This window comes from Phaenicophaeus curvirostris, chromosome 14 (genome assembly GCF_032191515.1).
Source record: "Phaenicophaeus curvirostris isolate KB17595 chromosome 14, BPBGC_Pcur_1.0, whole genome shotgun sequence".
NCBI classification, from domain to species: Eukaryota; Metazoa; Chordata; class Aves; order Cuculiformes; family Cuculidae; genus Phaenicophaeus; species Phaenicophaeus curvirostris.
In genome coordinates this window covers 10966341-10994336 of record NC_091405.1, presented here as the reverse complement: position 1 = coordinate 10994336, position 27996 = coordinate 10966341, and the positions used below count along the sequence as shown (strand labels likewise).

At 41.9% G+C, this 27996-nt stretch overlaps 1 protein-coding gene across 1 annotated transcript; it reads left to right on the top strand.

Moving 5' to 3' along the window:
• Positions 1 to 592: 592 nt before the first annotated feature.
• On the top strand, positions 593 to 27996 carry GAN (gigaxonin). Its single transcript, XM_069868395.1, has 11 exons — positions 593 to 810; positions 13602 to 13716; positions 14549 to 14899; positions 15379 to 15596; positions 16482 to 16603; positions 17086 to 17198; positions 18226 to 18375; positions 18656 to 18792; positions 19312 to 19440; positions 25586 to 25695; positions 26821 to 27996. The coding sequence occupies exons 1-11, from the start codon at positions 644 to 646 to the stop codon at positions 27000 to 27002; spliced, it is 1794 nt and encodes a 597-aa protein (XP_069724496.1). The 5' UTR covers positions 593 to 643; the 3' UTR covers positions 27003 to 27996.

Here is a 27996-nt window from a genome sequence, read left to right as displayed (position 1 = left end):
TAGTTCAACCCCCTGCCCTGGGCAGGGACACCTCCCGCTGGATCAGGCTGCCCAACCCCATCCAGCCTGGCCTCGAACACTCCCAGGGAGGGGGCAGCCACAGCTCCCCTGGGCAACCTGGGCCAGGGCCTCACCAGCCTCACAGTGAAGAAATTCCTCTTTATGTCCAGTCTAAATCTGCCCCTCTCCAGTTTATTCCCATTGCCCCTCATCCTGTCACCACAAGCCCTTGTCAGCAGCCCCTCCCCAGCTTTCCTGTAGCCCCTTCAGGCACTGGAAGGTCACCATTAAGTCTCCCAGGAGCCTTCTCTTCCCCAGGCTGTACAACCCCATCCTGTCCTCGCACGGGAGGTGCTCCAGCCCTCGGATCATCTTTGTAGCCTCCTCTGGACCCGTTCCAGCAGCTCCATGTCCTTCTGCTGAGGGCTCCAGAGCACAGACCGCACAGACCCCCCCGCAACAGCGCCGCCCTCGCCCACCCTCTCCCCCTCACCCCCCGCGGCCTTCAGGGCGCCGCTGGCCCCGCCCCCCGTGGAGCGTGGGCGGTGCTGGGGGCGGTGTCGCGGGGCGATGACGTCACGGGCGGGCGGGCGGCCATGGTGTGAGGCGGGCGCAGCGCGGCCGGCCCGGCTCGGCTGGCAGCATGTCGGGCCCGAGCGCCGTGTCCGACCCGCAGCACCCGGCGCGGCTGCTTCGCGCCCTCAGCTCCTTCCGCGAGGAGAGCCGCTTCTGCGACGCGCACCTCGTGCTGGAGGGCGAGGAGATCCCCGTGCAGAAGAACATCCTGGCGGCCGCCAGCCCCTACATCAGGTACGGACGGGCCCGCGGCCGCCGTTACGTAAGGGGCGAGGCTGCCCGGGGGCCGGGGGTGCGGAGGGCGGCGGCCCCGGAGCTGCCGGTGGCTCCCGGAGCTGCTGCCCGACTCCTCCGGAGCTGCCCGGTGCCCCCCGGCGCTGCCGCTGCTCTCCAGTCCTCGGAGCCGCCTCTAACCCGGAGCTGCCCCGGCCCCTCTGGAGCTGCCGCTGCTCTGCAGTCCCCGGAGCTGCCGCCCCCCCTCCCCGCCCCGCTCCGGGAATGCGCCCCCCGCCCGGCTGCCCCGCTCCTTCCCCCCCCGCCCCCCCCATCCGGTGCCGCCGCGTCCTCCGCGTTAAACTGCGGCTGCTTGCGGGTCGGGAGGCTGAGCGAGCGCTACCGAGAGCCCGGCGGAAGCGCCCGACGCGGTAAAGTGAACCCCGGGCAGGGGCAGCGCCCGGTGCCCCCGGGAGCCGCGCAGCGGGGCCTCCCCGGCTCGCGTCCGCCGGGTGTCTCGGGCCCCGGGTGGCCGTAACCCGCTCTGAAGCGCGGCAGCTTTTAAATTAGAAACCGTAGCGGTTCGTCTCCCCGTCCCGTGTCCCCTCGTTCCTGTGCGATGGACGTGGTGGTTTGGCAGCGCCGGGAGAGCTGGATCCTGGCAGCCGGGGCTGGGCAGGACGGGCTGTGTCAGCACAGTCACGGCTCCCGAGCCATCCCGGACTGTGCTCCTGCTGAAGCCCGTTCCCGGGAGGCCTCGCCGCAGCCTCTGGCAGCGATTCCAGCTTCTCCGTAGTGCCAGGGGTGATGAGTCCAATGACATCGAGTTAGAAGAATATACCCTCCATAAGAAGGGGTTTGTAGTATGTATCTACGTGTCAGAGAGGGTAAACACAAGTGGTTAATTCCAGAGGGTTTTTACTCTAAAGTCCTGTAGTTTGCAGGTAACGAAGACACTAATTTTGTCGTGGCCTGTAAAATGGGCGCAGACCCCAGTATCCTTTAAACAAAGGATTGTCCAGGGAGGTTATTCTCCCTCTGTACTCAGCACTGGTGAGACCGCTCCTCGAATCCTGTGTTCAGTTCTGGGCCCCTCACCACAAGAAGGATGTTGAGGCTCTGGAGCGAGTCCAGAGAAGAGCAACAAAGCTGGTGAGGGGGCTGGAGAACAGGCCTTATGAGGAACGGCTGAGAGAGCTGGGGGTGTTCAGCCTGGAGAAGAGGAGGCTGAGGGGAGACCTCATTGCTCTCTACAACTACCTGAAAGGAGGTTGTGGAGAGGAGGGAGCTGGGCTCTTCTCCCAAGTGACGGGGGACAGGACGAGAGGGAATGGCCTCAAGCTCCGCCAGGGGAGGTTTAGGCTGGACGTTAGGAAAAAAATTTTCATGGAAAGGGTCATTGGGCACTGGCAGAGGCTGCCCAGGGAGGGGGTTGAGTCACCTTCCCTGGAGGGATTTAAGGGACGGGTGGACAAGGTGCTGAGGGACATGGTTTAGTGATTGATGGGAATGGTTGGACTCGATGATCTGGTGGGTCTCTTCCAACCTGGTGATTCTATGATTCATAAGTCTGCAACCATTATGTTTTGTAACGGTTGGGCCTTCATTACAGGTGTAACTTTCTGTGAAGTTGTCCTAAAATCCACATAGTTGCACTAGATTTGGGTGGGCAGCCTCTGTGCTGCTCTCCAAAAAAGTGCAACCAGCTTCACTGTCACATCGTCGTCCACTTTTAGACAATGTGCTATTTTGGGTGACCACTGTTGTCAACTTCGACATTCTCAAGTACAAAAGTAAGCTAAAAATAAATCGAATGCGAAGTTGGTAATTAGCTTTTAAATAGGTGTTGATGGTGGACACGCTTAAAGAAACAGTTCTCTGCGTGGGTTGAGCTGGCAGGGGAGGAATATAAAATGAAATAAAACTCACAGATAAGGAAGGTCAACAAGAATTTTCAGAAAAGGCACCACAGAGCCTGTGTACTAATAATAATTTTTCTCACTGCTTGTCTTGGGAAGCAGTTTTGGAAGACTGTGGTGACAGACAAATCAAAGATGTGAAATGGAAATGAGCCATTGATCCAATACTCTTCAAAGCGCTTGGATGTTTTTTAGGTTGCTGCTGCTGATATTTTAGATGACTGTGTGCCATACCTGACACTGAGGTCCAGAATGGTTGCTGTAGGTGGAAAGAGGTCATATTGTTGGAAAAACTTGTTCTACTATACCAGCAAGTTGAGTTTACAGGAAATGTGCAGTTCTTTACTGTAACAAAAAGTGCCTAATTACAAGATATTTTAAATTACTCTGTGGTGAAGTACCTTTTCACAGAATTAATTGAAGTATTGCGTTTTGTTGTTCATCTCTGAAAAATGTACCAGGGAAACATGAGTTAAGCGTGTGTGAGGTGCAAGAGTGCCAGACATAACTACATTAGCAACAAAACTTGTAGTCATTAGAGTTGTGGTTTTTTTAAACTCAAAATCGTTCAGGTTCAAATCCCATGAAGGAACTCATTAGCTATGTGTGAAAGTAGGTTACATGCATTAATATATACATATGATTAAGTTTGGGGGTTTGTTTTTTTTAAGCTTACTCATGTTTTTTCCTTAGGCTTGCAAGATGCAAAGAATCAAAAATACATGTATCTAGTTCTTGTATGGTGCACTAAGAAATATATTTCTTTTAGCTGCCTTTGGAGAGCCTAATTTTTACCTGCTGCCTGTCTCCCTTCTTTTTGTCACCCCAGGATCTCTCTCTCTTACTCCAATGGGTCTTCACATCAGGTAGGATCGGTCAGGTGGGTTGCCAACGGTGGAGCATTACATTTCCAGCCAAAAATGTTTCAATGGCTCTGTTTGGAGATAAAAGTAATCTCCAGCCTGTGCCTAGTCTGTGCAAGCGTTGGTTTTTTTCAAATAATGGGATCAGTTTAACTTTCTACATAAAGAGCTATTGCAGTACACTCAAGAGTTTTATGTCCTTAGATTTTTAAATGTAGACAATTCCAAGGCGTGCTGTGGTACCAGAGGCTGAAACAGCCTCCAAATACCAATTGGTTTGTGTTGCTTTCATTTGAAAAATTCCAATATAAAGCTCGGAAAAATCCACTAATTAATTTCAGAAGTAAAGCTTGGAAGAAAGATGAATGGATATGTGAAACACACTTAGCAGTGAAGCAGTGGAAACCTGAGTTTGTGTGGTGTTTTATGTATCTGGCTGTGTCATTATGTATTCTGGCTGTGGGCAAGTTGGTGGGCAAGCTCAGAAGCTGTGTAGGGTTTGCATGAATGCTTAGTTCAGGGTGTGAGTAGGAAAATAAGCAGCCATGGACTTTTTGAGGGGGTGGTTGGGTGTGAGCAGAGTCTGTGGGTGCTGAAGGATTTGTGCAGAGAGGAGCATTACCTGTTTTTTAGTTTTGCATGAAAGCTGTTTGGTTGACTGGTTATGAGTAGGACACTTGTAAAATTATAGTGATGTGGCTTCCCTCCAGTTATTTGGCAACGGGATTATCCATGCAGCTCAAGAACGGCAGCTTCACTGGGGAGAGGACGAAAGACGAGAAGGGGATGCAGAAACACGTGGAAGTGTTTCTGGTGCCACAGGTCCCATCTGCCATTCTTGTCCATAGGCTAGCATCTGCACATACAGAAAAAAAACCAAAGCCTTTTTTATGAATAAATTTTCAATCTGTGGGACCAGTAAGAATTAATTTTTGTGGTAGTTTGATTCTTGAGGTCTTGCCTCAAGTTGCTTGTAGCTCAGTGAGGTCTAAGTTGGTTGTGTGAATTCCTACGGAATTGCCTTATATATATGAGTTTATCTAATCCCTCTGTGTGCCCCTGGAGCAAATCCTGGCATTTACAAAACACAGAAGTCTTCCTGCACATCTCCAACGTCTTGTGGTGTGTTCCTGATCCTGAGAAAAGGAGGATTCCTCAGGAAGAGACTGCCATAGGACTAAGTGTGGTTTGGCTCAAAGTGGTGTTGCTGTGCATTGTAGAGAAGTTAAAGTTGTGCTTGGTTAGCTCCTAGTTTTGTCTACTGTAACAAATCGGCCAGGAGCTTGCCTGCACTTTTAAAGCATTTTTTTGTTCTGGCAATTGCCCTTATTTTCTTTATTGCCCAAAATAAAAATGTGATATCGAGTTCACATTCTTTTCCATTTACTTGTAAATAGCTGTACTTCTTGTAAATCGATTTTGATCAGAAATAATGTGACAGCATTTGCATCTTCTCACTTGTGCTGCTCAACCTTCTGACATCCCTAAAGCCTTCCAAGGCGCTTGCACAGGCCCAAAACCATAACCTCTCTGCCAGTGCCAAAAAAGACTTCCATGGAGATGCGGTGGGACATATCCCACAATGCTGACCTCCTGTCCTTTCCTCTGTTTGCTGGCACTTGATGCATTCTGAGCTGTCGTGAAAGCTGTGAGAAGGCAGCCTGCTGAAACGTGGTGCTTTTGTGAGTGTGTCAGTGAACATCCCGAGGTGCTGGGGTGAAAAATGGGATGGGACATCTGTCCTGCACCGCACTGGAAAGACGTGACCTGGCAGGTTTTGTCACACTTGTTAGACAACAAATACTGTAGAGCAAGGTGAGGTAGAAGCCAATGTGTGCCAGTAGCTTCTGCTACTTATTTCCTGGTACTGGTTTGTTTTTATTGACATTTACAGAGTTTTTACAGTGTTTTAAAAACATCTGTTTGGGACCGGTACTGAAGTCACAAATATAAACCTTTACTGCTGAATCTGGGAGTTATTTGATTGTCAGGACACTGTGCCTCCAAGTTCTGGTTTAGCTGAATTGGGCTGTCCTTGTGCCACGGCTTGTTCTTTCTTCACTGAGTGTGCAGGGCAGTGTTGTAGTAAGCCCTCTATCAAGGAGGGATCTAAAACCATGCTGTCTTCAAGGGTTTTTATGAAAAGTTTGTTTCTGGCAGTCTCCTGGGAGCTTGACGGGCTGCCCTGGCAGTAGGAAGTCAGGAACAAGTGAGGCCAGAATTTGCTGCCAGGCTTTTGCATCTGTTTTTTAAATTAGGCATAACCTTGTTTTGGTATTTTATTTTTTTTTCAATGAAACTAAAATGTCATCTGGTAATAACAGAGTTGTGAAGTCTGTGTAAGTTTGAGAAGCAGTAAATCAAAATAATTTCCTTGCCCAGAAACTCTCTTTACCTGGTGCAACTCAGGAGAAGTGCCTAAATGCGTGTTGCGTTTGAATAAGTAGCCGAGGAGCAACAGTGATACAGATATGTTAAAAACTTAAGAGTTTAGAAAGGGATTTAAAAGTCACTATACCAGGCTGAATGAGGAGTTGTTATATTCCTGCTTCAACAAGCCCCTAAATGTGGCCTGAAGGGAGGAAGCAATGAGGCTCTTGCCCAGCTCAAAATAGCAAGAAAGTACAGTTGGGCTGCTCCTGTGCGTCAGGCAGAGGGAGAGCTGGAAATCACAGCATCTTGTTTACGCAGGAGAACTTGGCCTTTCTTTATATCTCAAGATGCACAGTTCATCTGCGTGCCTGGTGTAAAAGGCGAGTTGGGGTGGAAGGAGGTGTGGCAGGATGAAGCTGCTTGGCATGCCTGGGTAATTTATACTCTGTAGGTTGTCTTTACACCTGCTTTAATTGCCATGTTTGGCAAAACCTTTTTATTATTAAAAGAACCTTTTTTATTATTAATTTTTCTTGCGTGCTTTAAAATGTATTTTGTGGCTGAAACAGGGCTGTTCTGAAGGTGCCCATGTGTCTGGAGAAACATCTAGAGTTGATGAGTGGAATTCTTGATTTGTATTTTGTTTTGGTTTTTTTTCTCTCTGAACCTGTTTTGTTTGCATTGATCTCTGCTGCACCTACAAAGGAACTTACTCCTCATGTGGGCAGACAAATATGAAAAGTAACTAATGGTTCTAAAGAATTTGTTTCTTCACTCTCTGTTGAGACCTTGTATTTCATATATTGTACGAAGCTTTCTCTCTGTCCTGGTGCTGAGTACCAGCAGAGTGTTACCTGTACATAGGGGAGTCTTCTGTATCATATCTATGTCACTGGTTAACATTTCCAAGAAAAGAACAAAAAAAAAAAAATCACTGTTATGGACATCTCCGAAATCACTCATTGCCTATAAAGGAAGCATGTTCTTAATACCAAATAGTTACTCTGGTTTGTGTCCTCAGGCACATTGGTTTACATCTCCTCTGTGCTTTAAGCTGCCTAGTACAGCTCTTGTTATTATTTATGTCTACAGTTGGTGCTCTGAATTGCAGACTCCTGGCTCTTCCTGCTTGTACGGGTGAAATCCACGCTCCTGGTTCCTTTTTCCTCTTGGCAATGTCAGCACTTTCTGCGATAGTCTTGCAGATCTCTGTTTTCCAGGTTTCACTGTGTGTCTGGAGTTCTGCTGTCTCCCTGTTTGGATTATTAGAGGCACACTCACTACTCAGCATTGCATTTCTTAAAAATATTTATTGTTATTTTAGCAACGTACATATCGTACCGTACTTGTTCCTTCTGGAGAAAGGATTTTAAACACGTTTAAAAGCAGAGTTAATTTGAAAGAAGATTCATTTCATTCTTGGTTTAAAGCTGTATTTGAGAAATGTCTTCCTTTGTATTTCCGAGGAAGCCCTAGTCCTGACTTGCTCTCTAATAGGTGTAACACTGCTGTTCAGTAGAAAGCTAATTTTCAGCGATGTTGAAAATCTTCACTGAGATTTTTCACTGAAAATCACACGAAGCATCTGTTTAGTGAGTGATCTTGTATAATGTGTAGCACGAAAATGGCATATATGTGGTACGGGTTTAGTTTCTTGAGGAGATGCTTTGATGAGCATTCCATGTGAGCTAACCTGCTGCCCATTGAGGAATAAGGATATTTTTTTTCCCCACCTTTTAAAGAACAAGAAAGAAATAAGTCAGACCCCACGTTTTTAGATCCGATGACTGGTATTTCCCATACGGGAAGGTACATAGGAGATCTGTGCTTCCCATGAGAAGATCTGAACATCTAGACACTGGACTACATCTACTCAGCAAAGTGTGTGGCACAAACCATCAGGGCCCAGCAGCCAGCTCATCTGCTTTCATTGTGTTTGGCTTGCTGTTAGCTCAGCTGGTACAGTCTCTTGTTTCTTTCCCAGGCTGGCTAAAATAAACAAAAGTCAGGTGAAATGGCAGGTGCCTCTGCTGCTGAGAAGCTCTCGGAGTCCATTCTGGGGCCTGTGTTTGTCAAGCATGTGTTCTGTCATCTTTGGGCTAACTCGCATGTTCAGGCAAGATGTGCTGGTTGTGAGTAGATTTCCAGTTGCGATTACAGTCTAGCTTTGGATGAGCTCAGTGTAGTCAGAGTAACTTCAGATTTTCAGAGTAAACAAGCTCTTCATTGAGTGAAGCCCATGAGCCCTGTGCTTGTCCCCTGGGTTACTGCTGAAGGGATTGCTTTGTTCTCTTTTTTATGGGGAAGGACTTACATTTTTGCCTGACTTAATTTTTTCGTCTGTTGGAAAGTTTATTCCTAGTTGCTTCCCTTAGACCAAGCAAAGCAGCTCCTGCAGATTTTTGTGCTGAGCTGTTAGGCGGACTCCTTTGCCTTTAGACCTGAAGTTGCAGTTACAGATAATCTTAAGAGAAGAGACATACGAGAGGCATAGCCAAAATCCTCTGAGAGCTGGCACTCTTTGCAGGGTGTGGTAAGACTGTCTTTCATGTGTGCTGCTAAAGGCCAGGGTGCGACCTCAAAGAAAACCTTCTGATTTGGTTGTAAAATACCTTTTTGGAGGATGGTGATGGGTGGAGTGAACTGCTGCATCATGGTTTTGTGTGTGACCTGTTTAATAATGTGATTATTAAGGTTATTTGCACGCAGAGAGACCAGCCTTCATGGGAGAAAATGTTGCAGGGATAAAGGCAGACAGATGAAGAAACTTTGCCATTAAAATGGTCAATCCTAAGTAGGACATAATTAATTTAACGTGGAGAGCCTGTACTTGAAAGTCAAGCCTACATAAGGAAGTCCAGGTCAGGAGGAGTCTAAAATGACCTTATGTTTACATGAAAAGCAGAGTTTTAAAGTTTTCTCCTTACTCAGACAAAATCTCAAAGTACTTGCTTGTCATTTTTGGGACTGACTCATCCTTGTGAGCATGTTTCAGGTTTGGTGCATGTCTTTGCTAGAAACCTCTGTTGGAGGTATAACTTCATTTTAAAGTGCTAACGCTCTCTGGAGAATGCCCAAACACTGGCATAGGCAAAGGATATATCATCAAACCCAAGTTTTATTACTCTTTGTTTTGGAAGGATGGCTTTGCTACCCTTAACACTAAAGTTTGCTGGGGTGGCAATATTGGTGAAGCTTGTGCGGACCAGCCCTTATGGTTAACCTGGAGCAAAATCATTAGTTTAGAAAGACGGCTCCTTTCAAAAAGCAAAGTGTTTCCCTCTTGCCTCCTGCAGTGCTGTTCCTGACACTCTGGTGCAGCTGTGGAAGTAGGTCAGCAGAAGGCATCGCTTGCAGTGCGGTGATGGGAGTGCAGGTAAAAGAGTTGTGTAGCAGAGCATCAAAAACAAAGTGTCTGTCTTTTGTTTCCCAAATTTCCTGATTGTTGGTCACTGTCAATATCACAAACCTGCTTGAAGTGGATGTGGTCCAGAGCATTCTCACTTACAAAGGCAAAGCCTTCTCAGGCAGGTGTTTTCTTTACCTATTTAGGTAACCCTATACCAGCCCTTTAAGGATTAAAGCATTCCAAGAGTTATACTGTTATCTTTATAACTTACGTCACTGTTGTAGAAATACATGATTTATCTTTTCATAATAGTTTACAATTAAGGCAGAGATTCTAAAGATAAAAGTATTCCCACAGAATTATGTCTGATTCAGGAAAGCAGATGAATTTTGGTTTGGCTTTCATTTTGATTGTTGTTGTGTTTGGTTGGGGTTTTTAAAGTTATTCTTCCCTCTCCTGTAAACTGTTAAGGTTTGGAGTATCACTGTTTTTCTTTGGTTTTTGGGTTTTTTTTTTTCCTAATGAGAGGTAATTTGGGAGAACCATCTTAATTTTAACAAGAACCGTGGACTGTCTTAGATAAGTCTTAGATTTTTTTGAATTGAATCTTATTTATGTAATTAGATGTGAATTGTGACTTCTAGCGACATCAGCATTTGTTCTTCAGCTCTTGTTTTTGTGTTAATGATTTACCTTGCTTGTATTGTTGCTTACATATACAGAAGAGGTACTGGATTGTTTTCCTCCGTCTACCTTATGTAGTGTCATTTGAGATGACTCATTAGGATTGTCTTCTTTAAGTGATGTGGAAGAGCAGATTCTAAATTTGTCACACAGACACAGGACATCGAAACACAACATAAACCCAGTTGTTCTTGTACCACTTCCTGAAGGTGCAGCGTGTGCCAAGCAGTTTTCCTCACCAGATACCAGAAGTTGGGGTGAATGTTATGTATTTATAGAATGCTACTTGTGTTACTGGCAACAATTGCAGCTTAAAATGATGATAGTCTTAATTAAAAAATGGAAAACTTTCTTTTAAAATATGTATGGAGTTAAGCTGCTCAAAATTAAATTACTTGAGAAAACAGGATGAAGATGTTGCCTTGTTTTGTTTCCACCAGCACCTTATGTGTATCAGCTGTGCTCTGCACCCAGCTAATGGATGTTCTGGTTGGTGTGTGCGAGTGGGGTGTTTCCTTCTAAATCTTGATATTCTGGTCTTTCATCTGAATTAAGGAAAACTGAGGCAGCCTTTTCTGCTGTGGTTTGGCAACTTAGAGTCCTTTTAAAATAATTAGAAATGTTCTCTGGAGTAGGAAGAACTCATATTCATGTGCTGGAAGCAGCTGGGCTGCAGCTGAGCATGTCCCTGCACCTTGGATGCTGATTCGCACTTCCAGCTTTCTGCCACGTAAATCATAGACTGAATAAATCACTGTGAGGAAGAGCATGGTGGAAAGAAAACATCCGCCTTCATGAGATACCAACAGACTGGAAACCCTCTGCTTAAGCTTAGCTGGAAACACTTTTGTAAAGTGAAATCTGGTGGAGGACATGGGCTACATATTTCACACGGTGCTGTCTGCTGTGTCTTTCTGAACTGGGAACAAAGGTGTTTTGAAACTCTTGTTCTGTCTCTTGCATGTGTTACAACAAGAGTGCCCAGACCTAAGTTTGCAAGTGAGGTGTGAGTGCAGGTAAGAGCTGATGCTGGGTGATGCAAGATGAGGCATGGCTCCTTGCCCTCTGCTTATGTACCTCCTAGGTTTTTCTGATCCTTCTGTTTTTTTCCACTTTAGGCTCAGAACTTTATCTTAAACTTTTCCAGCCCCAGACTTGGTTATAATATGTCTATGCATCATTTTTTAACTTGCCTCATCCAAATAGACAGCAGCCATTGTGCAGTACTTGACGTGAGCAGCAAAAAGTACTTCCAGCTGCTGTTTGGGAGTGGTTATCGTGTCTTAGCTCTGAAATCTTTGTACCAAATAACCTAATAGTTTGTTAACTAACAAATAAAAATTGTGTGATGGATGGATAACTACAGCTTCTCAGGACAGATGACAGGAGCAAAGTTTAGTCTGAATTAGGGTCCGTTTGTGTAAGGTGTATATGTATGAGTGTGTGTAACTTTGAAATCAGTCGATTTGTTCTCAAGGTTACTTTTCTGCTTTGAGTTTCTGTTTTGGGCTTGCATCATTGGTTGGTTTGTTTCTTTTCAAGTTAACAATTGTCTATGCCTAAAGTAGTACACAGTAATTGGAACATCTAGCCTGATAAGACCCACAATCTCTGAACAACACTTTCTTGGTACTAGGAGGTGTCAGTTTGAAGTCCATGCAAGAGGTGATTTAGCTTGGGTGTGAACAGGTGATGCCAAGATGAAAGTTAGTGATAAGTAGCATGAGGCCTTTCCCTAATTTCCTCATTAGTTCTGATGTGCAACATGTTTATTCCGTGCCTGACATCTGTTTTAAGCCTCACAATGTGTTGGACTTCCCAGGTTCTCTGTAGGTATTTGACCACGCCAACTGCTCATAGGTACCTGATACATATGAAACATTGGTACCATCTGATTGTCTCCCTGTTCTGGTGAAGGAAGCCAGACCTGCAAGCCTTTATGTATTTTATGTTAAACCAAAAGAAAACACAGTTTCATCTCAGGGAAACAAGATGTAGCTTTCATTACAAACCAAGAAACCCAAAACTCCAGCATAGTTGGCATAATTAAAATTGAGATAGTTTGGATAGTCTTGAAAATGAGTGTAAAGAAACCTTGGTACTGGGATAGGGTTGAAAACACATGTTCCTCTGTGTATTTTCTCTTTCATTGATTTGGAGTTGTAGGCATGACAAATGCGCATTCCTTGGTGAGGATGGCATGAGTTGGGATGCACGTTGTACGGGATTGCTTAAGCGGTGTATTGGTTTAGAAGTTTTCAACTAACAATTTGCAAATCAGTGTCTGCTATTGCAGCCCATGCTTTGTTGGAAATCACGTAGGCTTATTTTTTCTAATCTCCTTCCAAGTGTTAGGAAGTAAACGATTTCCTAATCCATATTATATTGTTGTTGTTATTTGTATTATAACTTGTGCTAGGTGCTGTAGAAGCACAGAATGAAGCAACTCAGCTCCAGACCTCGTACAGCCGTGCGTACACGTCACAGCAGAATTATCTCTTAGAGTGTTCTGCTCTCTGGCAATGGGTCTCATGCCACAGAAAAACAATGTGAAGATGAAAGCACAAATATGAATAACTTCAGGGCTAAAATGACCATCCTTATTCACACTTAAAAATAACTTCTTATAGGCTGCAATTTTATTTGATGAGAGTTACATCTTATTTTGTGAGGAACTAATATATTCTGATATGAGTATGTGAAGCAGCTCTTAAGCTAAGTCCTATTTGAGTATTTACTTAGAATGAGTGTGGATAGCAAAACACTGACAAACTGGACACTTTGAACTGGGCTGGGCAAAGCCACAGCTTGTCACATTAGGAAACTAATTATTTCTAAGAATAAATTCAAATTAATATGAAAGCTCCCTTTTGAAATTGTCTTTCCTGGAAAAAGCGTTTGCACTAACAGATGATGGAAAGCAGAGCTGTCTCATCTTTTCCCTCAATCCCCCTCTCTTCTGTTCAAAGGCACATCAAAATGTTCCTGGTATATTTAAAGAAATTGCTCATAAGTGAAGTGTCCACTGATGCAGATGAATATTTAAAGCTCGGCTGAGCAGCACATGGGCTATTTCCTTACAACTGTGAGCACATAGTTTGGTACAGTCAGGCATAGCATTGGGCTGATAACATCATAAACTACAGAAAATGATAATGCAATCCAAATATTTGTGCTGCTAGCATTTATTCTGATTGCATCTCCTCACTGTAATTTTTTTCTTGGTAAACTGTTTTTTTAGTTTGGATTTTTTTTGCACCTTTATCAAAGCAAATTTTCGTGTTTCATGTGTTAGCAAAGCCGTTGCTCTGTTTGAAAAACTTCACTCAGAACTTCAATGCTTGTGATGAATGAGCTGGGAAAAATTAGTTTGACTCTTTGATGCCATGGGTGGTTTGCAAGGCTAACGTATTTGTTCTGTTTGGGAATGTGGTGAGCAGTATTAGAGACCATACTGAAATCCTTCTCATGCTAATTCAAGAGGCAGTTTTCACATTATGTTGTAAAGTTTTAACATCTCTGTTATAGCTCAGGTGATCCATAACTAGTGTTTGTTTCCTCAGAAAACTGAGAGCAAGTAATGCCCAGGTTGTGAGCTTTTTGTTTTGTTTTCTCCTCTTTTAGAACAAAACTGAATTATAATCCTCCAAAGGATGATGGCTCGACATACAAGATTGAACTTGAAGGGATATCTGTTGATATCATGAAAGAGATACTAGATTACATCTTCAGTGGGCAGGTATGGTATTAATAGAAACATAAATTGGACTAATTAGCAAAATAATCTGGATTTTAAGACCGCTATCCTGAAAGATAAACCTATTGAGGCCTAAAGACCTGTGATAAAGCTTCCACAAAGCAATATGTATTGCTCTGGGGCTGTGCATGGGAAGTAGAGGCAGTGGGCTCTGGAGGACTTGTCTCTACGCTTCTTGTGCAGTGAGGGAGGACTCCAGAAGAGTCAATGTCACATGTTTGTATTAAAATTTGTGGTTACTGTCAGTAACTTACTTTAAAACATGCAGTCTTTGACAGAACTGTTTTGATAGCAGTAGAAATTGAGACCGCATCATTGAATGTTGCAGTAAATCAGGCATCCTCCCTTCCTGACCCTCATGCCCAGCTCTCCAGCCTCTTTTTGCCGATAGGAGGCCCCTTTGGATCTTTGTGCCAGTAGCCTCAGCAGGACTTTAAGTCGGTGTGCCTGGTTTGGAACCAGATTGAGACTCTTGAACGAGTTTAAGCATTAAAAAGAAAAGGTAGATATGTCTGAGCATACATTTTAAAAAAGTGTTTGTTTATTACAGCAAAACTCATCTAGTTTCCCAGATTAGATGACCAATTTTATGGTTATTTCAGGCACAAAATTTTGCTTGACACCTTCTGTCAAGCAAAAGCCTTTCCATCAGTGTGTTAATTTGTAAATGTGTGGTAGTCATATCAATTTCTCATAGTTTTTACACTGGCATTTGTATTCCATTTTTGCCTACTGAGAATTACTGTAATGAATGCAGACATGTCATGAAAGAAATGAATGATAATAGCTCTAACTTCTAAATTAATTCTTGCAGATCAGGCTAAATGAAGAAACTATCCAAGATGTGGTACAGGCAGCTGATCTCCTGTTGCTTACAGACTTAAAAACTCTCTGCTGTGAGTTTTTAGAAGGTTGTATAGCTGCTGAGAACTGTATCGGTATTCGGGACTTTGCACTGCACTATTGTTTGCATCATGTTCACTACCTTGCCTCAGAGTATCTGGAAACTCACTTTAGAGATGTCAGCAGCACAGAGGAATTCTTGGAACTGACTCCTCAAAAACTGAAAGAAGTGCTGTCGATGGAAAAGCTCAATGTTGGAAATGAAAGATACGTCTTTGAAGCAGTGATTAGGTGGATTTCTCATGATTCAGAATCAAGAAAGGTCAGGACATCTAGTGTTTATATTTTGAATGTGTTCCAAATCAGTGTGTGTGTTCTAATCAGTGCGAACCTAAACAGACGTATTTCTTTCAAGGCTAATCTTGCACTTACACAGTTAGTTAAATTTTGCCTGAAAGGCAGACAGTGGGGTTGCAGTAAAAGGGTGAAAGTTGTGTTGATGATGTGTCTTCCAATACCTTTATTATTAAATAGACCTTAGGAAAAAAAATCTACCTTTCTGACATTTGATGATACAATCTTGTCTCTCTACAGAGAAAGCAAGTAGCGTGTTTGTAGTGAAACTTTGAAGACTTCTTGCATTTTCTTGGTAACATTGTGTTGTGAATTTTGTTTTTACTTCCAAATACCAAATAGGCTCTTCTAAGTTTTTGATAAATATGGAAGTATCTGTATGTACAAGTGCCTTAATACTGCTCTGTAAAGCCTGGGGGATTTTCTGTCCTTTATCTCGTTTTGTAGGTTCACATGAAGGATGTCATGTCAGCAGTGTGGGTTTCGGGCTTAGATGCAGCCTATTTACGTGAGCAGATGATGAGCGACCCACTGGTACGGGAAATTGTCAAAGAGTGCAACAATATTCCCCTCACTCCACCCCAGCAGGGCGAGGCGATGCTGGCCTCCTTCAAGCCCCGGGGTTACTCGGAGTGTATAGTGACTGTTGGTGGAGAAGAACGAGTGTAAGTATGAAGCATCATTGCAGGTCGTTACAGCTGCTAAAACCGCAGGTGTCTGGCATTCATGACACGTCTGAAAACAGTGTGGAGGGATTGTGTGCGCCTAAAGGGCTTATTGCTCTGTCATTTGAGTTTGTTTTTAAGTTGATCAGGCACGCCTGAAATACCTTTGTAAATAATTCAGCAATAAATAGTTGCGATAATTTTTTGACATTCAACACAGGGTAGGATGTGTTGTTTATTCAGTAAGTGTTGGCTGTTGTTTTTCATTAAACTGAATAGACTTTACTCAAAATAAACACAGAATGTTGGAGAAACACTTTTCTAATCATCTGAAGAGCATCTGTAATAAATTTTTTAAAATAACGAACATGTGGTTTAACTGTTTTGTTGGTAGTAGATGTGGTTCCAAAAAATGAGATGCCAGGTGAAAATCCCTATTCCACACAATAATCCGTTTCACTTCTCGAGTACCCTTTGAAGTAGAGGACAGGGTTTTGTCCTTCTCAAATAAGTTTAATGCTTAGATGTTTGCTCTTTATGGAAGTGTAATAAAATACTCAAATAACATTTTGAGCATCAGTTTGTGGATCAGTTTACTCAGACATTATTAATACTCTATGTCAGTTCTTTTTAGTTTGTTCAAAGTTCCTTCATTAAAAATTGTTATAGGCAGATACGATATGAACGAAGTGCATCTGCTTTTGTACAAAAATAAACTTACACACATTTGGTTTGGAGGTCGTCTTACCAGAAAAATGCCACACTTTGTGAATATATATTAAATGATGAGCAAGCAAGTTTCAGACACAAGTTGTTAACAGTGAACTCTTAAAATTCTGTCTCGTCTTTCTGTTTCTGTTTGTTCCCTCCCCACCCTGTGTTCAGATCACGGAAACCAACCTCAGTGATGCGGTGTATGTGTCCTCTTTATGATCCCAATAGACAGCTCTGGATTGAACTTGCTCCTATGAGTATTCCAAGGATCAATCATGGAGTACTGTCAGCAGGTAAAGGGGAACTTTGTATTTGTGAAGTCAATATTATGAAAACTTACCAGTGCCTCAAAATCTGACATATGGTTTATAATAAGATTTTTTTTCTTAAAGATTGACTGCACTGGGGTTATTTCATGCTTCCCCTTTGTCTGCCCAAAACTTTACTTTATTCTGTGAAAATTCCTGTCTTCTGAGTTTCTTAGAATCACTATTCCTGCAATGTTTTCTGGCAGTCTGGTATATCTGTCTCTCCGGGAGTATTTCATGTTTTACATAAATTCTAGCTACTGCATCACTGAATATGTTAATTATCTACAGAGCTAGAATTGAGTCCAGTATAAATTCATGCTTTACTTTCTCCAGTCCAGAGTTTGACTTGCGACTGGTCTGAATCTCTTAATGAATTCCAGGATACAACTTGCCAGTCGTGTTATCTTGCTCAGTGTACAGGTGTGAGTCCTGTTTTTAAGATCATACCATGTTTTGTTTTACAGAAGGATTTTTATTTGTGCTTGGTGGTCAGGATGAAAACAAGGGAACACTAAGCTCTGGAGAGAAATACGATCCAGATACCAATTCATGGAGTTCCTTACCACCAATGAATGAGGCAAGATCACTATCTAACTTGACAAAACATTCCTCTTGTTCTGCAAAATTTCACTTTGAATCTCTGATCGCTTGCATGTTACACATTCAGAATTGTGCTACAGACTGCCTTCTGTTTATATCCTCTTGTTATACTTGTGCTCTGACAATGACTTCTGAATTTGGAAAAACAAAACTATTGGTAACGAGCTAGATGTAAAGCTGAACTACAAAATTTCAGAGTTCAGGGAATCGGTCGTATACTTAAGATTATCCATATGCTTATTTTTAGAAGGCCAGTATGTTTTGTTTGTGTTGGATACAAGAAAGCTCTTACATGGACAAAGGGGTTGGACTGTACAGAAAAGAGGGGCAGAGGACTGGCTGACATACAGAACGTGGCTTGCAGAGACATATTTGTATTCTAGTTTGGTTTAAGTTAATGTTTCCTTCAGATTTGCATTCCATCAAATAATAGTTTATTATTTGTAAACATACATCTTTAGTACACCTGTATTTTTATCTTCTTGGATCAGCGTAGGGTAATTATTAAGAAATTGTTGTTTCCCACAGGCTTTTCCTCATTAGTCTCTGGTTGGCGAAGGCCTGTAGTTTTGGCCACATTTGTGGTTACAGTGCATTACTCTAAATAAGACTGAGGGTAGCTGTGCTCCTACATACAAAATAAAGAGCTGCCTTTTGACAGATAATGGGTCCAAGTTTTGCAACTGTAAAGACCTGAAAGCAACAGCTTCGTTGTATAGAGCACTGCTATGCAAACTGAAATACAGCCAAGCTCTCTTCTTAGATTTCTGTGAGGTCTCTTTTGGTTTTGCTGCTCTGACTTCTTTGAATACCCTTTGTTTTGTTTAGTTGAAGAAGTTTTATCTTATTCTGGAGTTTAAGACTTCACAATTTATAAAACAAAAAGGAAAACCAGACAGAATGCCAATATCCCTTTGCAGATGGGTGTGCTGAAAAACAGATTGTAGTGATTTATTCACAGTAGCAGTTGTGTTTACAATGTTGACTTTATCAATATTCCTTAGGCACGACATAATTTTGGTGTGGTAGAGATTGATGGAATTCTGTATATTCTGGGAGGTGAGGACGGTGAAAGAGAGCTCATCTCTATGGAGAGCTATGATATTTATAGCCGGACCTGGACCAAGCAGCCAGACTTGACCATGGTTAGAAAGGTAAGAATTACATTGTATATTATTGCACTGATTATTGTTGAATAGTTAATGCCAACATATGTACATATTTCAACCTTTTGTTTCATGTAGAAGTTGCAAGATACTCTCAAAACAAAATGGAGAGCAGCTTCTTTATTTATATACCAAACCAAAACTCTAACTGAGAAATTTTTGCAACCCAAATACATACATGTGTGTATGTGTATATAGTTAGTTTTGAGCTTTTGATACTGTGCATTTGTATGTAATTTTAGATGCACTTTTTCTTTTTTTCTACAAGATTGGCTGCTATGCAGCTATGAAGAAGAAAATCTATGCAATGGGTGGAGGCTCCTATGGAAAACTCTTTGAATCTGTTGAGTGTTATGACCCTAGGACTCAGCAGTGGACAGCAATCTGTCCTCTGAAAGAGAGAAGGTGAGTGAAAAAGGAAGGGGGGAACTAGATTGCTGTATGACCTTTAACACTCTGGTGAGAGGAAGTTGTCTTTTCTATGATGAATCATTGAAGATGGCTGTTAGAGAGACCTATGGGTTTAATATGGATTTAATGTTGTCTTTCTGAATCATAGTGGCCTGTAGTTACAATGCCAACGTGTGGCTGAATAAAGATAAGCATCCAAGCAATTAATAAGAATTCTGTAGAAATAAACTCTTGATGTTACGAGCCATACTTCCCTGACGCAAATGAAAACTAGAAGACGATACTTTGGATATTTTTTCTAGAGATAAATACTTTGCTTCTTTGTTCTTTCACATGGTCTGAACTAGGTGCTTGTAATTCATCGTCATGACTCATATTGTTGAACATTTAAGAGTTGTGTGCGTGTGTATAAATTAAAAACAAACAAACAAAAAAAAAAGAAAAATGGATACAGTTCAGAATGAGTGAAATAGTTCTTATCTATTGTAATTTTTTTCTTATTTGAATTCTCAGATTTGGGGCAGTGGCCTGTGGAGTTGCCTCTGAGCTTTACGTATTTGGTGGGGTCAGGAGTCGTGATGACAGTCAAGCCAGTGAGATGGTGACGTGCAAGTCTGAATTTTATCATGATGAGTTTAAAAGGTAAGTACCTACAGCTATAAACATAGCAAATAGGTGCCTTTACACATTTGCCTGTCTACTCCACCCCACCTTCCCACCTCCTTGCTCCAGCACTTCAAAGCATTTTACAACTTTGCCATATATCTGTTACTCATTTTACCTTTTATGATCCAATATGGCTATTACCAAATATCCATCTGCTTCAATGGCTCATCCCTCTAAGATACCAAGCCTTAAGCTGGGCCCCCATGTCAGTCTCCAGTGCCCCTGGGCAGGAGGAAGCCCTTGATCATACCAGTAGTTTGCCTGGTTTTTCTCCTCCTGTGCTGTGCAGTTTCCTCAGGTGCAGGGTGCTGCTGCTTTCCACCTGCACTCGTGCCCTAGATTCTTCATGAGTGCTTGTGGAGGAGTGCAAATATGTACAGGGGTATTTCTCCATGACCTAGCCCTGTCTTCAGGGATTTGCAGCATAGGGAATTCCTAAGCTAGAGCTAAGATATTTAATGTATTTTTCTTCTGAGTATTTACAGCTGATTTGCTTTTGAAAACATGTAGGCTTTTGCCATAGGAAAGACTCTATGGGTGCTGTACGTTCCACAGCCACCTTAACACATTATGCATGGCTGATCTCATTTTGTTTGTTTTGAATCTACTTCTGATGACTTCATCTGTTATCTCTTGGCTCTGGCGTTCAGTTAGGTATCCGCCTTACTACCTGTCATAACTATTCAAAATGTTACGTTAGTCAGAATTTTGTGTGTAGTCATCTAATTCTTCAGTCATAACTGAAGCTTTGGTACCTGCAGTGTTTGCGTTTTTATTTTCTTGCATATAAAATTGGATTGTTCTTTTTTTTCTTATATAAACCAAATTATAAAAAATACTTGTTGACAGTGGAGATGAATACATCTGTATTACAAGATCAAGACTGATTTATGACTGTGAACTGTAAAAAAGGACACAAAAATAAAATAGTAGGTGTAAGTTCATTATATAATTTCACTGCAAGATGTGGCTATAAAGAGACTTCAATTACTGTATGGAGAGGTCTTCTGCATTGTTGAATGTTATGTCCAATCCATGATCAAATTATCCTGGAGAAAAAACACACTTCACAGTGGTTACAGGAGGCAGATAGATAAGAGAGGCTGTTGGTGCTGATGCTCTCTAGCATCTTCTAGTCCTATGGGGGTGTAGGGAGATACTAAAAGCTGTTTAATTTTTTGGCAAGAGAACTTAGAAAAGGAAAGAATTCTTGAAATAATTGCCCCCCTGTCTCCTTGCTATTTTCAGTTGAATTTGCCCGAAATATTTTCATGTTGACTCTGATCTTCAGAAGGCCGTGTACAGTTCATGGTTCCTCACCAGTGACTGTAAACCTGTTTCACTGGTTGCTATGGACTGAGCTTGCATAAATCCGAATTTGAAACAGCTGGGAGGTTCCAGCGCAGGTGCTGCAGGTGAGTCCGTGGTGCCACCTGCTGACTGCAGCACAGATGCCTGTCCACCGGTGTTTCTGATATGTCTCTCTGTGTCTATGCTTGGTGGCATCTCAGAGTTGTTAGTACACAGTTCAAATAAAGTTGTAATAAAAATGCAGTTGCTTCAGCTCTTGTTCTAGCACCTCGTACGTTATGCGAGTGGCACAAGGGCTGTTCTGGTACAGAGGATGGTGAGGCAGCAGTAAATGATCTGTGCCTGGAGTTGCTGGAGGAGGTGTGCGTGATGGCTGCTGAGATAGCCAGAGTTTGCCTTTCTGCTTTGCCACCGCACAGAATTTGAGCTCAAAAACTTATCTGAGCATAAATTTGTGCTTGCACAACAGGTGGCTCACTGGCTGTGTGTATTCCTCTGGAAGTGGAGAGCCATGAAAGAGCAGGACGATCACCACGTCTGCTTCTAGTGCTGCTGGCTGGGGTTCATAGGATCGTAGAATGGTTTGGGTCAGAGGGTCCTTAAAGATCATCCAGCTCCACCCCCCTGCCATGGGCAGGGATGCCTTCCATGGGATCAGGTTGCTTGAGTCTCACTCAACCTGTCCTTGAACTTTTTCAGGGACAGGACATTCACAGTTTCTCTGTGTAACCTGTTCCAGCACCTCACCACCCTCACAGTGAAAAATTTCTTCCTAATATCTAATCTAAATCTCCTCTCTTTCAGCTTAAACCTGTTCCTCCTGGTCCTATCCCTGCACTCTTTAAAGAGTCCATCCACAACTTTCCTGTAGGTCCCTTTAAGTATGAGGAGGCTGCTATGAAGTCTCCTCAGCCATCTTTTCTCCAGGCTGAAATAAGCCAAATTCTCTCAGCCTGTGTTTGTATAGGAGATGCTCCAGCCCTCTGATCATTTTTGTGGCCTCCTGGTGCACCTGCTCTCTGGTTCGGGGAGGCCCCTGGCCCCAGTCCCAGGAGGCAGATAGGGTGTTGCTGGCCAGAAGAGGGGGCAATGCTACTGTTATGTTCCAGCACTCCAGCTCCTGGGGTCTAACAGCTGCCAGGCGGTGTGGGTGCCTCGCAGGGTGGCCGTGGCAGTGAATCTTACACAAATATTGAATAAATAATAAAGACAAGTTGTCCTTGGAAAACATGAGGGTGTTATTTCCTGGACTGGTTCAGAAATAGTAGAACACAAATCTTAAATCACTTTGTTTTAAGTGAAGGATGAAAACTTAAATAATATGCTTCTCTTAAATCTGAAAACCTTGTGCTAAATACTGTGTGTATTTGATGAGTTAAGCAGTTCTGCTTGCATGGGCTACTGTATGCCCTGCTCTTCATCATCACTCGAGAGTAAAGCGTGTGATCCTGTATAACTTACGACAGGTGGACAGTATCTTTCTCCTAATCCTGCAGTGCATATTTAAGGTATTAAATACAAAGGCAGATTCTTCATCTTAAACTTTATGTGGTTGTTACCTGGTGATAAATGTGTAATTGAAAAGTGCACTTATTTCCTGAGCAATAGTTTCTGAAATGAGGGTAATTGGTCCCCCTCAAACTAGCAGCTTCAAACTGCTGTCGTGAAGGATATAGGCACCTTCAGGCTCCACAGTGCATGTTCTTTTTGTAGTTACAGTGTTGGAAAAATATTGAGATTGTCAAAGCTGAAATATCACTTTAGATAGTGCATGAGTATATGACTGACAGAAGTTCAAATGCGTTGGCTTGAGAGATGTGTGGAAAGGAGGAATAGGTTTGCAAGATCATTTAGCCCCAGTGGGTCAAAACCACAGTGTATAAATTCTAGTGGTCTCAAACCAAAATTCACAGTGGGTTTTGGTAGTTACATATCAATACTGCACACCTCACAATGAGCTACAGGCTTTTCTAGCTGTTATTTTCTTCTGGAATAGAAATAGTTCTTTGAATTGTGAGTTGAGCCATCAGATATTGTTGATTTATGGGGATGTGCAGCCATGTGTGGTCTGCATCTTTTTTTTTCATATGTGCTTCAGCTCATTACTTGAGAATACAGGATCTAGCATTATCCTAGGCATCCAGGCTTCACAAGGATCTAAGTTACAGGTTTTACTTAGCGTATATGTCTAAATGTGTACTTGCATCGATATCTAAATACATTAATTCATATAAACCACCATAATTCTGGCTTGAATTGGATTAAAGGACCGAGACTTAACTTGTTTAATATTGCTTTCTTTGACAGTAACTTACTCCAGAATAGCTCACAGTGCACAGTCTTTCTAAATTGTTATTCTTAATCATGACACACTTTTCTAAAGAATAGGGATATGCAGAGATCTTCACGCTAGCAAAAAAATAAACATTGAAACTCCTGCTAAGCTGTACTGTATAAACAAGTAATAAAACAAATGAAGTGAGACAAAATACTAGCATACACATGAAATGAGGACAGAATAATGTAGAAAATAATTCTCATATTTGCAGTGCTTCTGTAACCAAGTTTCAATTAATAAATGTTTTGTCAGGCTGTCTTTCAAGTCATGCATGAATAAATTCGGATGAACTGAAGATAGAAAATACGTTTGTCAGATTGCGGGGTTTTTCAGGATGCAGATTTCTTTTCAAAGGCTATAGATTGAGATTTGTGTACATTGCATCCTGGTTTTGGAAAAATGGATCGAGCTAAAAATAGATTTTTAAAAAATTGTGAGTGGGAAATGTAGCTGTAAGGGTATCCTCTACTCAGTGATCCAGTGCTGGTCTACTCCATAAAAAGCAGGAAATCTTAACTACATCTTAAAAGACCTTGGTGGGTCCGTTTTTCTTTCTGCCAGAGTTCATAATTTGTAATATGCCTTTTTGCATCACATAGGTGTGTGGAGAACTGGTTTATACCCATACACATGGGTTTGTTTGCTTGTTTTTTCCCTTTTCTGTGTGGGTATTTGGAAATATTTAATAGAGCACAAATTGGCTTTAGGATTCTTTGAAAGGGCTGCTGGTGGAGCTCTTGAGCATAGCTGCTGCTGCCTTTCACTGGTGGTCTGTAAGAGGGGAAGGCTTTCTTCCTTCTTCTCACGAGCTCCTGGGTCAAAAGCGTTATCAAAATCTGCAGGTACCGAGGGGGATAGAAGTGAGAGATATTTGTTCATAAGCAATACTTGGTAAAAACTCCTTGAAAGTATTCGTTTTGGAACATTGTAAAAATAAGGAAATGCTGTTAGCAGTAAGTAAGTAGTAAACTAAATAATCTTGTAATGTAGTTTCTGTAATTAGGAAAATTTTCCCGTTCAGTGTGCAGGAATTTCATTAAAAGAAAATGCTTATGCAAATATAATGAGAAAACTAACTGGCTGACGGATAGTGCTGTCAGATGAGAAGAATCCAGAAGATTTTCCCTCATTTGTAGGCTTCATTTCACAGCTTGAGGTGATGTGTCTGGAATATATTGGTTCTGTATGACATCTATTTACTTCCCACTTGGAAAATAAAGCAGTTACCACCCTGCTTATTATTTACAGCAGTATGGATGGCTTATTTTGCTTATATCGCATCAAGACTGAAAACAAAGTCAATATTCCTTCCCTTTTTTTTTTTTTTATATTTGAGTGGGAATGTATTTCAGTTTCAGAGCAATCCTTTCTGTCTGGTTAGAGGTACATGCCTTCTCTTCTGCTACTTTCTGATTTGGTTTAAGTAGAGCCATCCCAGGGAAGTATGCAAGAGTTATGTTCCAAGGAGTGTTTTCAAATTCCTGAAGATGTGATTATTTTTTTTGTCATGGTGTTTTTTCCATACTGTTCAAACAGTAGGCACAACCCAGTTAAGCTGGAGCTTAGTCAAATTCTGATGAAACTTGATCCCTTGCCCTTCCTGTCTTTGTTCCTTCCTAATTTTAACTGCTAAAGCCCTGAAAGTGTTCCTGAAAAGTTGTGCCTGTTTTTTAAAGTATATGTGCAGTAGTAAAGTGCTCAGGCTTCACACGGTGTTGTTTGTGGGGTTTTTTGTTTATTTAAACTCTGCTTAAAGTGAGCATACAGAACTTGTAAGATTATAGTAGAAGCTAGAAAGTGAGCCTGATACGTGATCGGGAAGGTCTGTTTCAATTCTAGGTAATAGACATTTCTTCCCCAAAATCCCTTGCCATTTTGGTTTCCAGGCCTCTATCCCCTATTTGAAGTTTAACATTGCCAAGTGCTACTTTTTTCTTACTGGGCAGGGGATTTTTTGGTGCTGGTGAAGTACAATTAAAGCAGGTGGGGAATTATATGGCAGAAAGCACTGCTTAATAACGAGGCCCTGCTATAGCAATTTATTTCCTGCAGCATGGACTATTAAGACTTGCATGTGTTTATGACTCTACTGATTTTAAGACAAAGCAGCCTAAAATTTTCTCTGTATAAAAGGGTTTCCTATAAGCCTGTTCTCTTCCAGAAGGTCACACTGGGTGGCTGCAAGAATTTATTACAGATGGATTACACAGATGAGTGGAGCAATTCTGAAATAAAGCAACTTCAGGATAAAGCATCCCAAGCTTCCCAAAAAGCAGTTCCAATTGCTTTTGCTGCCTAGGAAAAGCCAGTACTGTCCTCAATTAGACAGTGTTACTAACGGTTTTTACGTAACAAATTAACTTGTATGCTCTGCTTTTGAGTTGAAGATGACGGTTGCAAAAAGAATCTGGGGTTTTTTTTTAATGTGCTTAATAAAATTCACTTACCTTTTTAAAATTATTATTTTTACAGGTGGATTTATCTAAATGACCAGAACCTATGTATCCCAACTAGTTCTTCTTTTGTGTATGGAGCCGTGCCCATTGGAGCCAGCATATATGTGATTGGAGATCTCGATACAGGTCAGCATTAGAACTAATAAACTCCTATTGCTTGTCTTCTTCCAGTCTTTTAAACACTTGGCACTAATGAGTCTGGATTTTTTTAGTATGAAAGGCTGGGGCCGTGTTCTGTTAAGTATTGTGTTCTTCAGGGGAATTATGCTGGACGTACAGAAATGTGCAGGTTGGTTTTGTTCATTGGAACGCTTCAGAAATAAGTTCAGCATTATAAGCACTTGGTTAATTAGCAGTTTGATGATCGGAAGAGATCGAGACTAAGATTTTATTACTGTATTTCTGTAAATATAAGAAAAAATATTAGTGCCTGAAGTTGTTTCTCCCACTTTTGCGGTGGTGAGCAGGTGGGCTCTGCACTTTGAGAGCATCATCCAGTGGTTCATGTGGATATACTGGTGACTCTTGGCTCTAAATCCTAGCAGAATAAATGTGTCCTAAGAAACATTCAGTACTCACCTTTCAGTGTCTGGCCACATACTGTAAAAGACATTTGGAAGACTACTTGTTTTCATGTCTGTATACAAGGTCTGACACAAAAAAAAACCCCAAAACAGTGAGACCAACCATATAGCTCAGGAAGCAGGAGGGGGAGGGGGGAGACAAAGACATGTGCTTGAGTATCCACCCTGTTTGCCAGACCTGGGCTCCCTCTTCTCAAAGATCGAGTTGGTGCCCAAAGGAACCAATTTTATGTCAGTGGAACAAAAATGACAGAGATCCTCAACAGCCTCCAGGAGAGCAATCTGTGGAATTCCTTTGGGGTTGGCAGCATTGTATGCAGCTGTGTGTCAGCTCAGAAGGGAGCTCTTTTGAAGGTGATTGTAGTTGATTTTCTTAATTTGTCAAATACAAAAAGTTACAGGCACAGTCTCGGGTGTTTTTGTCAGACCTCGTATATGTATATGTGTGTGTAGCAGGGCTTTCTACAAATGTAGTGGGCATAATTAGATAAGAAATGTCATGGTAGTTTTCCTTTTGACAGTAATTTCAACCATGTATCCAGAAACTGATTTGAGTTTCTGTGCATGCTCTTGTTTGCATATTTGCCTTATTTAGAGGTTCACCGTGGTGGTAGCTATTGTGTATTTTAAGCATTTTATCTTTTTTTTTTTGTGTGTGTGAATTCAGGTACAAATTATGACTATGTTAGAGAATTTAAAAGGAGCACGGGAACCTGGCAACGCACTAAACCTCTATTTCCATCGGACCTCCGCCGTACAGGCTGCGCAGCTTTGCGGATTGCAAACTGCAAGCTATTTCGACTGCAGCTTCAACAAGGATTATTCCGCATTCGCGTACCTTCTCCGTGATCTGTATGCTGATAGTGGAGGAGACTGGAAGAATTCTGCGCAGTCCACCATAATATAGCTCTATATAAAGGAAAAGCTGAGAAATTACAACTGAAACTTACACTGTATGCTGTGCTTTGGTATGGTAACTGTTTTTGTTTTAAATGCTTAAAAAGCTTGAGTCTCAGTTCTTGTTTCGGGAACAAATAACTTAAGTATACATTAAAAAGAAGAGAGGGAGGAAAATAAAAGGAGGAATCGAGGAAATGCCTTCAGTCGTAACCACCTGGGGTTTAAAACGTGTTATTGAAGGAGGTTTTTTGTGTCTGAAACTGGTGGGAACTGGTATTCCTTTGGTGAAGTTTATTGAAAAGCAAAAATAGATTTAAGATGCGTTTCCCCTGAGGGGAACTGATAAGAATAAATGTGCTATCTTGGACTGGATAGCTATAATACACAGAAGCTATACGATAACCAACGTCCCTGCTGTACTGCAAAGACTGCTGTCTGGCTGTAACGCCGTAGGAGATGTTGGTTGTGGCACCTTTTATTCCTAGTCCTTCCTCAAAAGTTAAGGTCTGTGCCTAAAAATGGTGGAGGTGTGTACATACGGTTTTTCATTCATTTGCAATGTTTTCATTCCTACAAATATTTTTAATATATTTAAAATGGACTAATCTGAAATGAATACAGTATACTACCGAGAAGTAAACTGTTTTTTCTATGCTGTCATTTGAATAGCCTGATGAACTGGTGTACAGGTGGGTGGCATGTGTTTCTGTGTGGGATTTGGTGGCCGTTTCCTTAAAGTAAAAAGGGAAACGGTGTTTGGAACAGTTAATGATGATTGCTGCTTTTGGTAAAAGACAACAAAACTTGACAAATTAAAGGAAATAGCTTGCATTCCTTTATACTTCAGATCACTTGCAAACTAAGAATGGTTTTTAAGGCTGAGGATTATTATGAAAGGTGCATTTTGTCTCTATTAGAATAAAGGTGAACTATGACAAGGTTA

Excerpts from the sequence above, each read along its gene's own strand:
- GAN (XM_069868395.1), top strand. The coding sequence starts at position 644 with ATGTCGGGCCCGAGCGCCGTGTCCGACCCGCAGCACCCGGCGCGGCTG. Across the intron at positions 18,376-18,655 it reads ACTTGACCATGGTTAGAAAG|ATTGGCTGCTATGCAGCTAT; the intron begins GTAAGAATTACA and ends TTTTTCTACAAG. Across the intron at positions 19,441-25,585 it reads TATCATGATGAGTTTAAAAG|GTGGATTTATCTAAATGACC; the intron begins GTAAGTACCTAC and ends TTATTTTTACAG.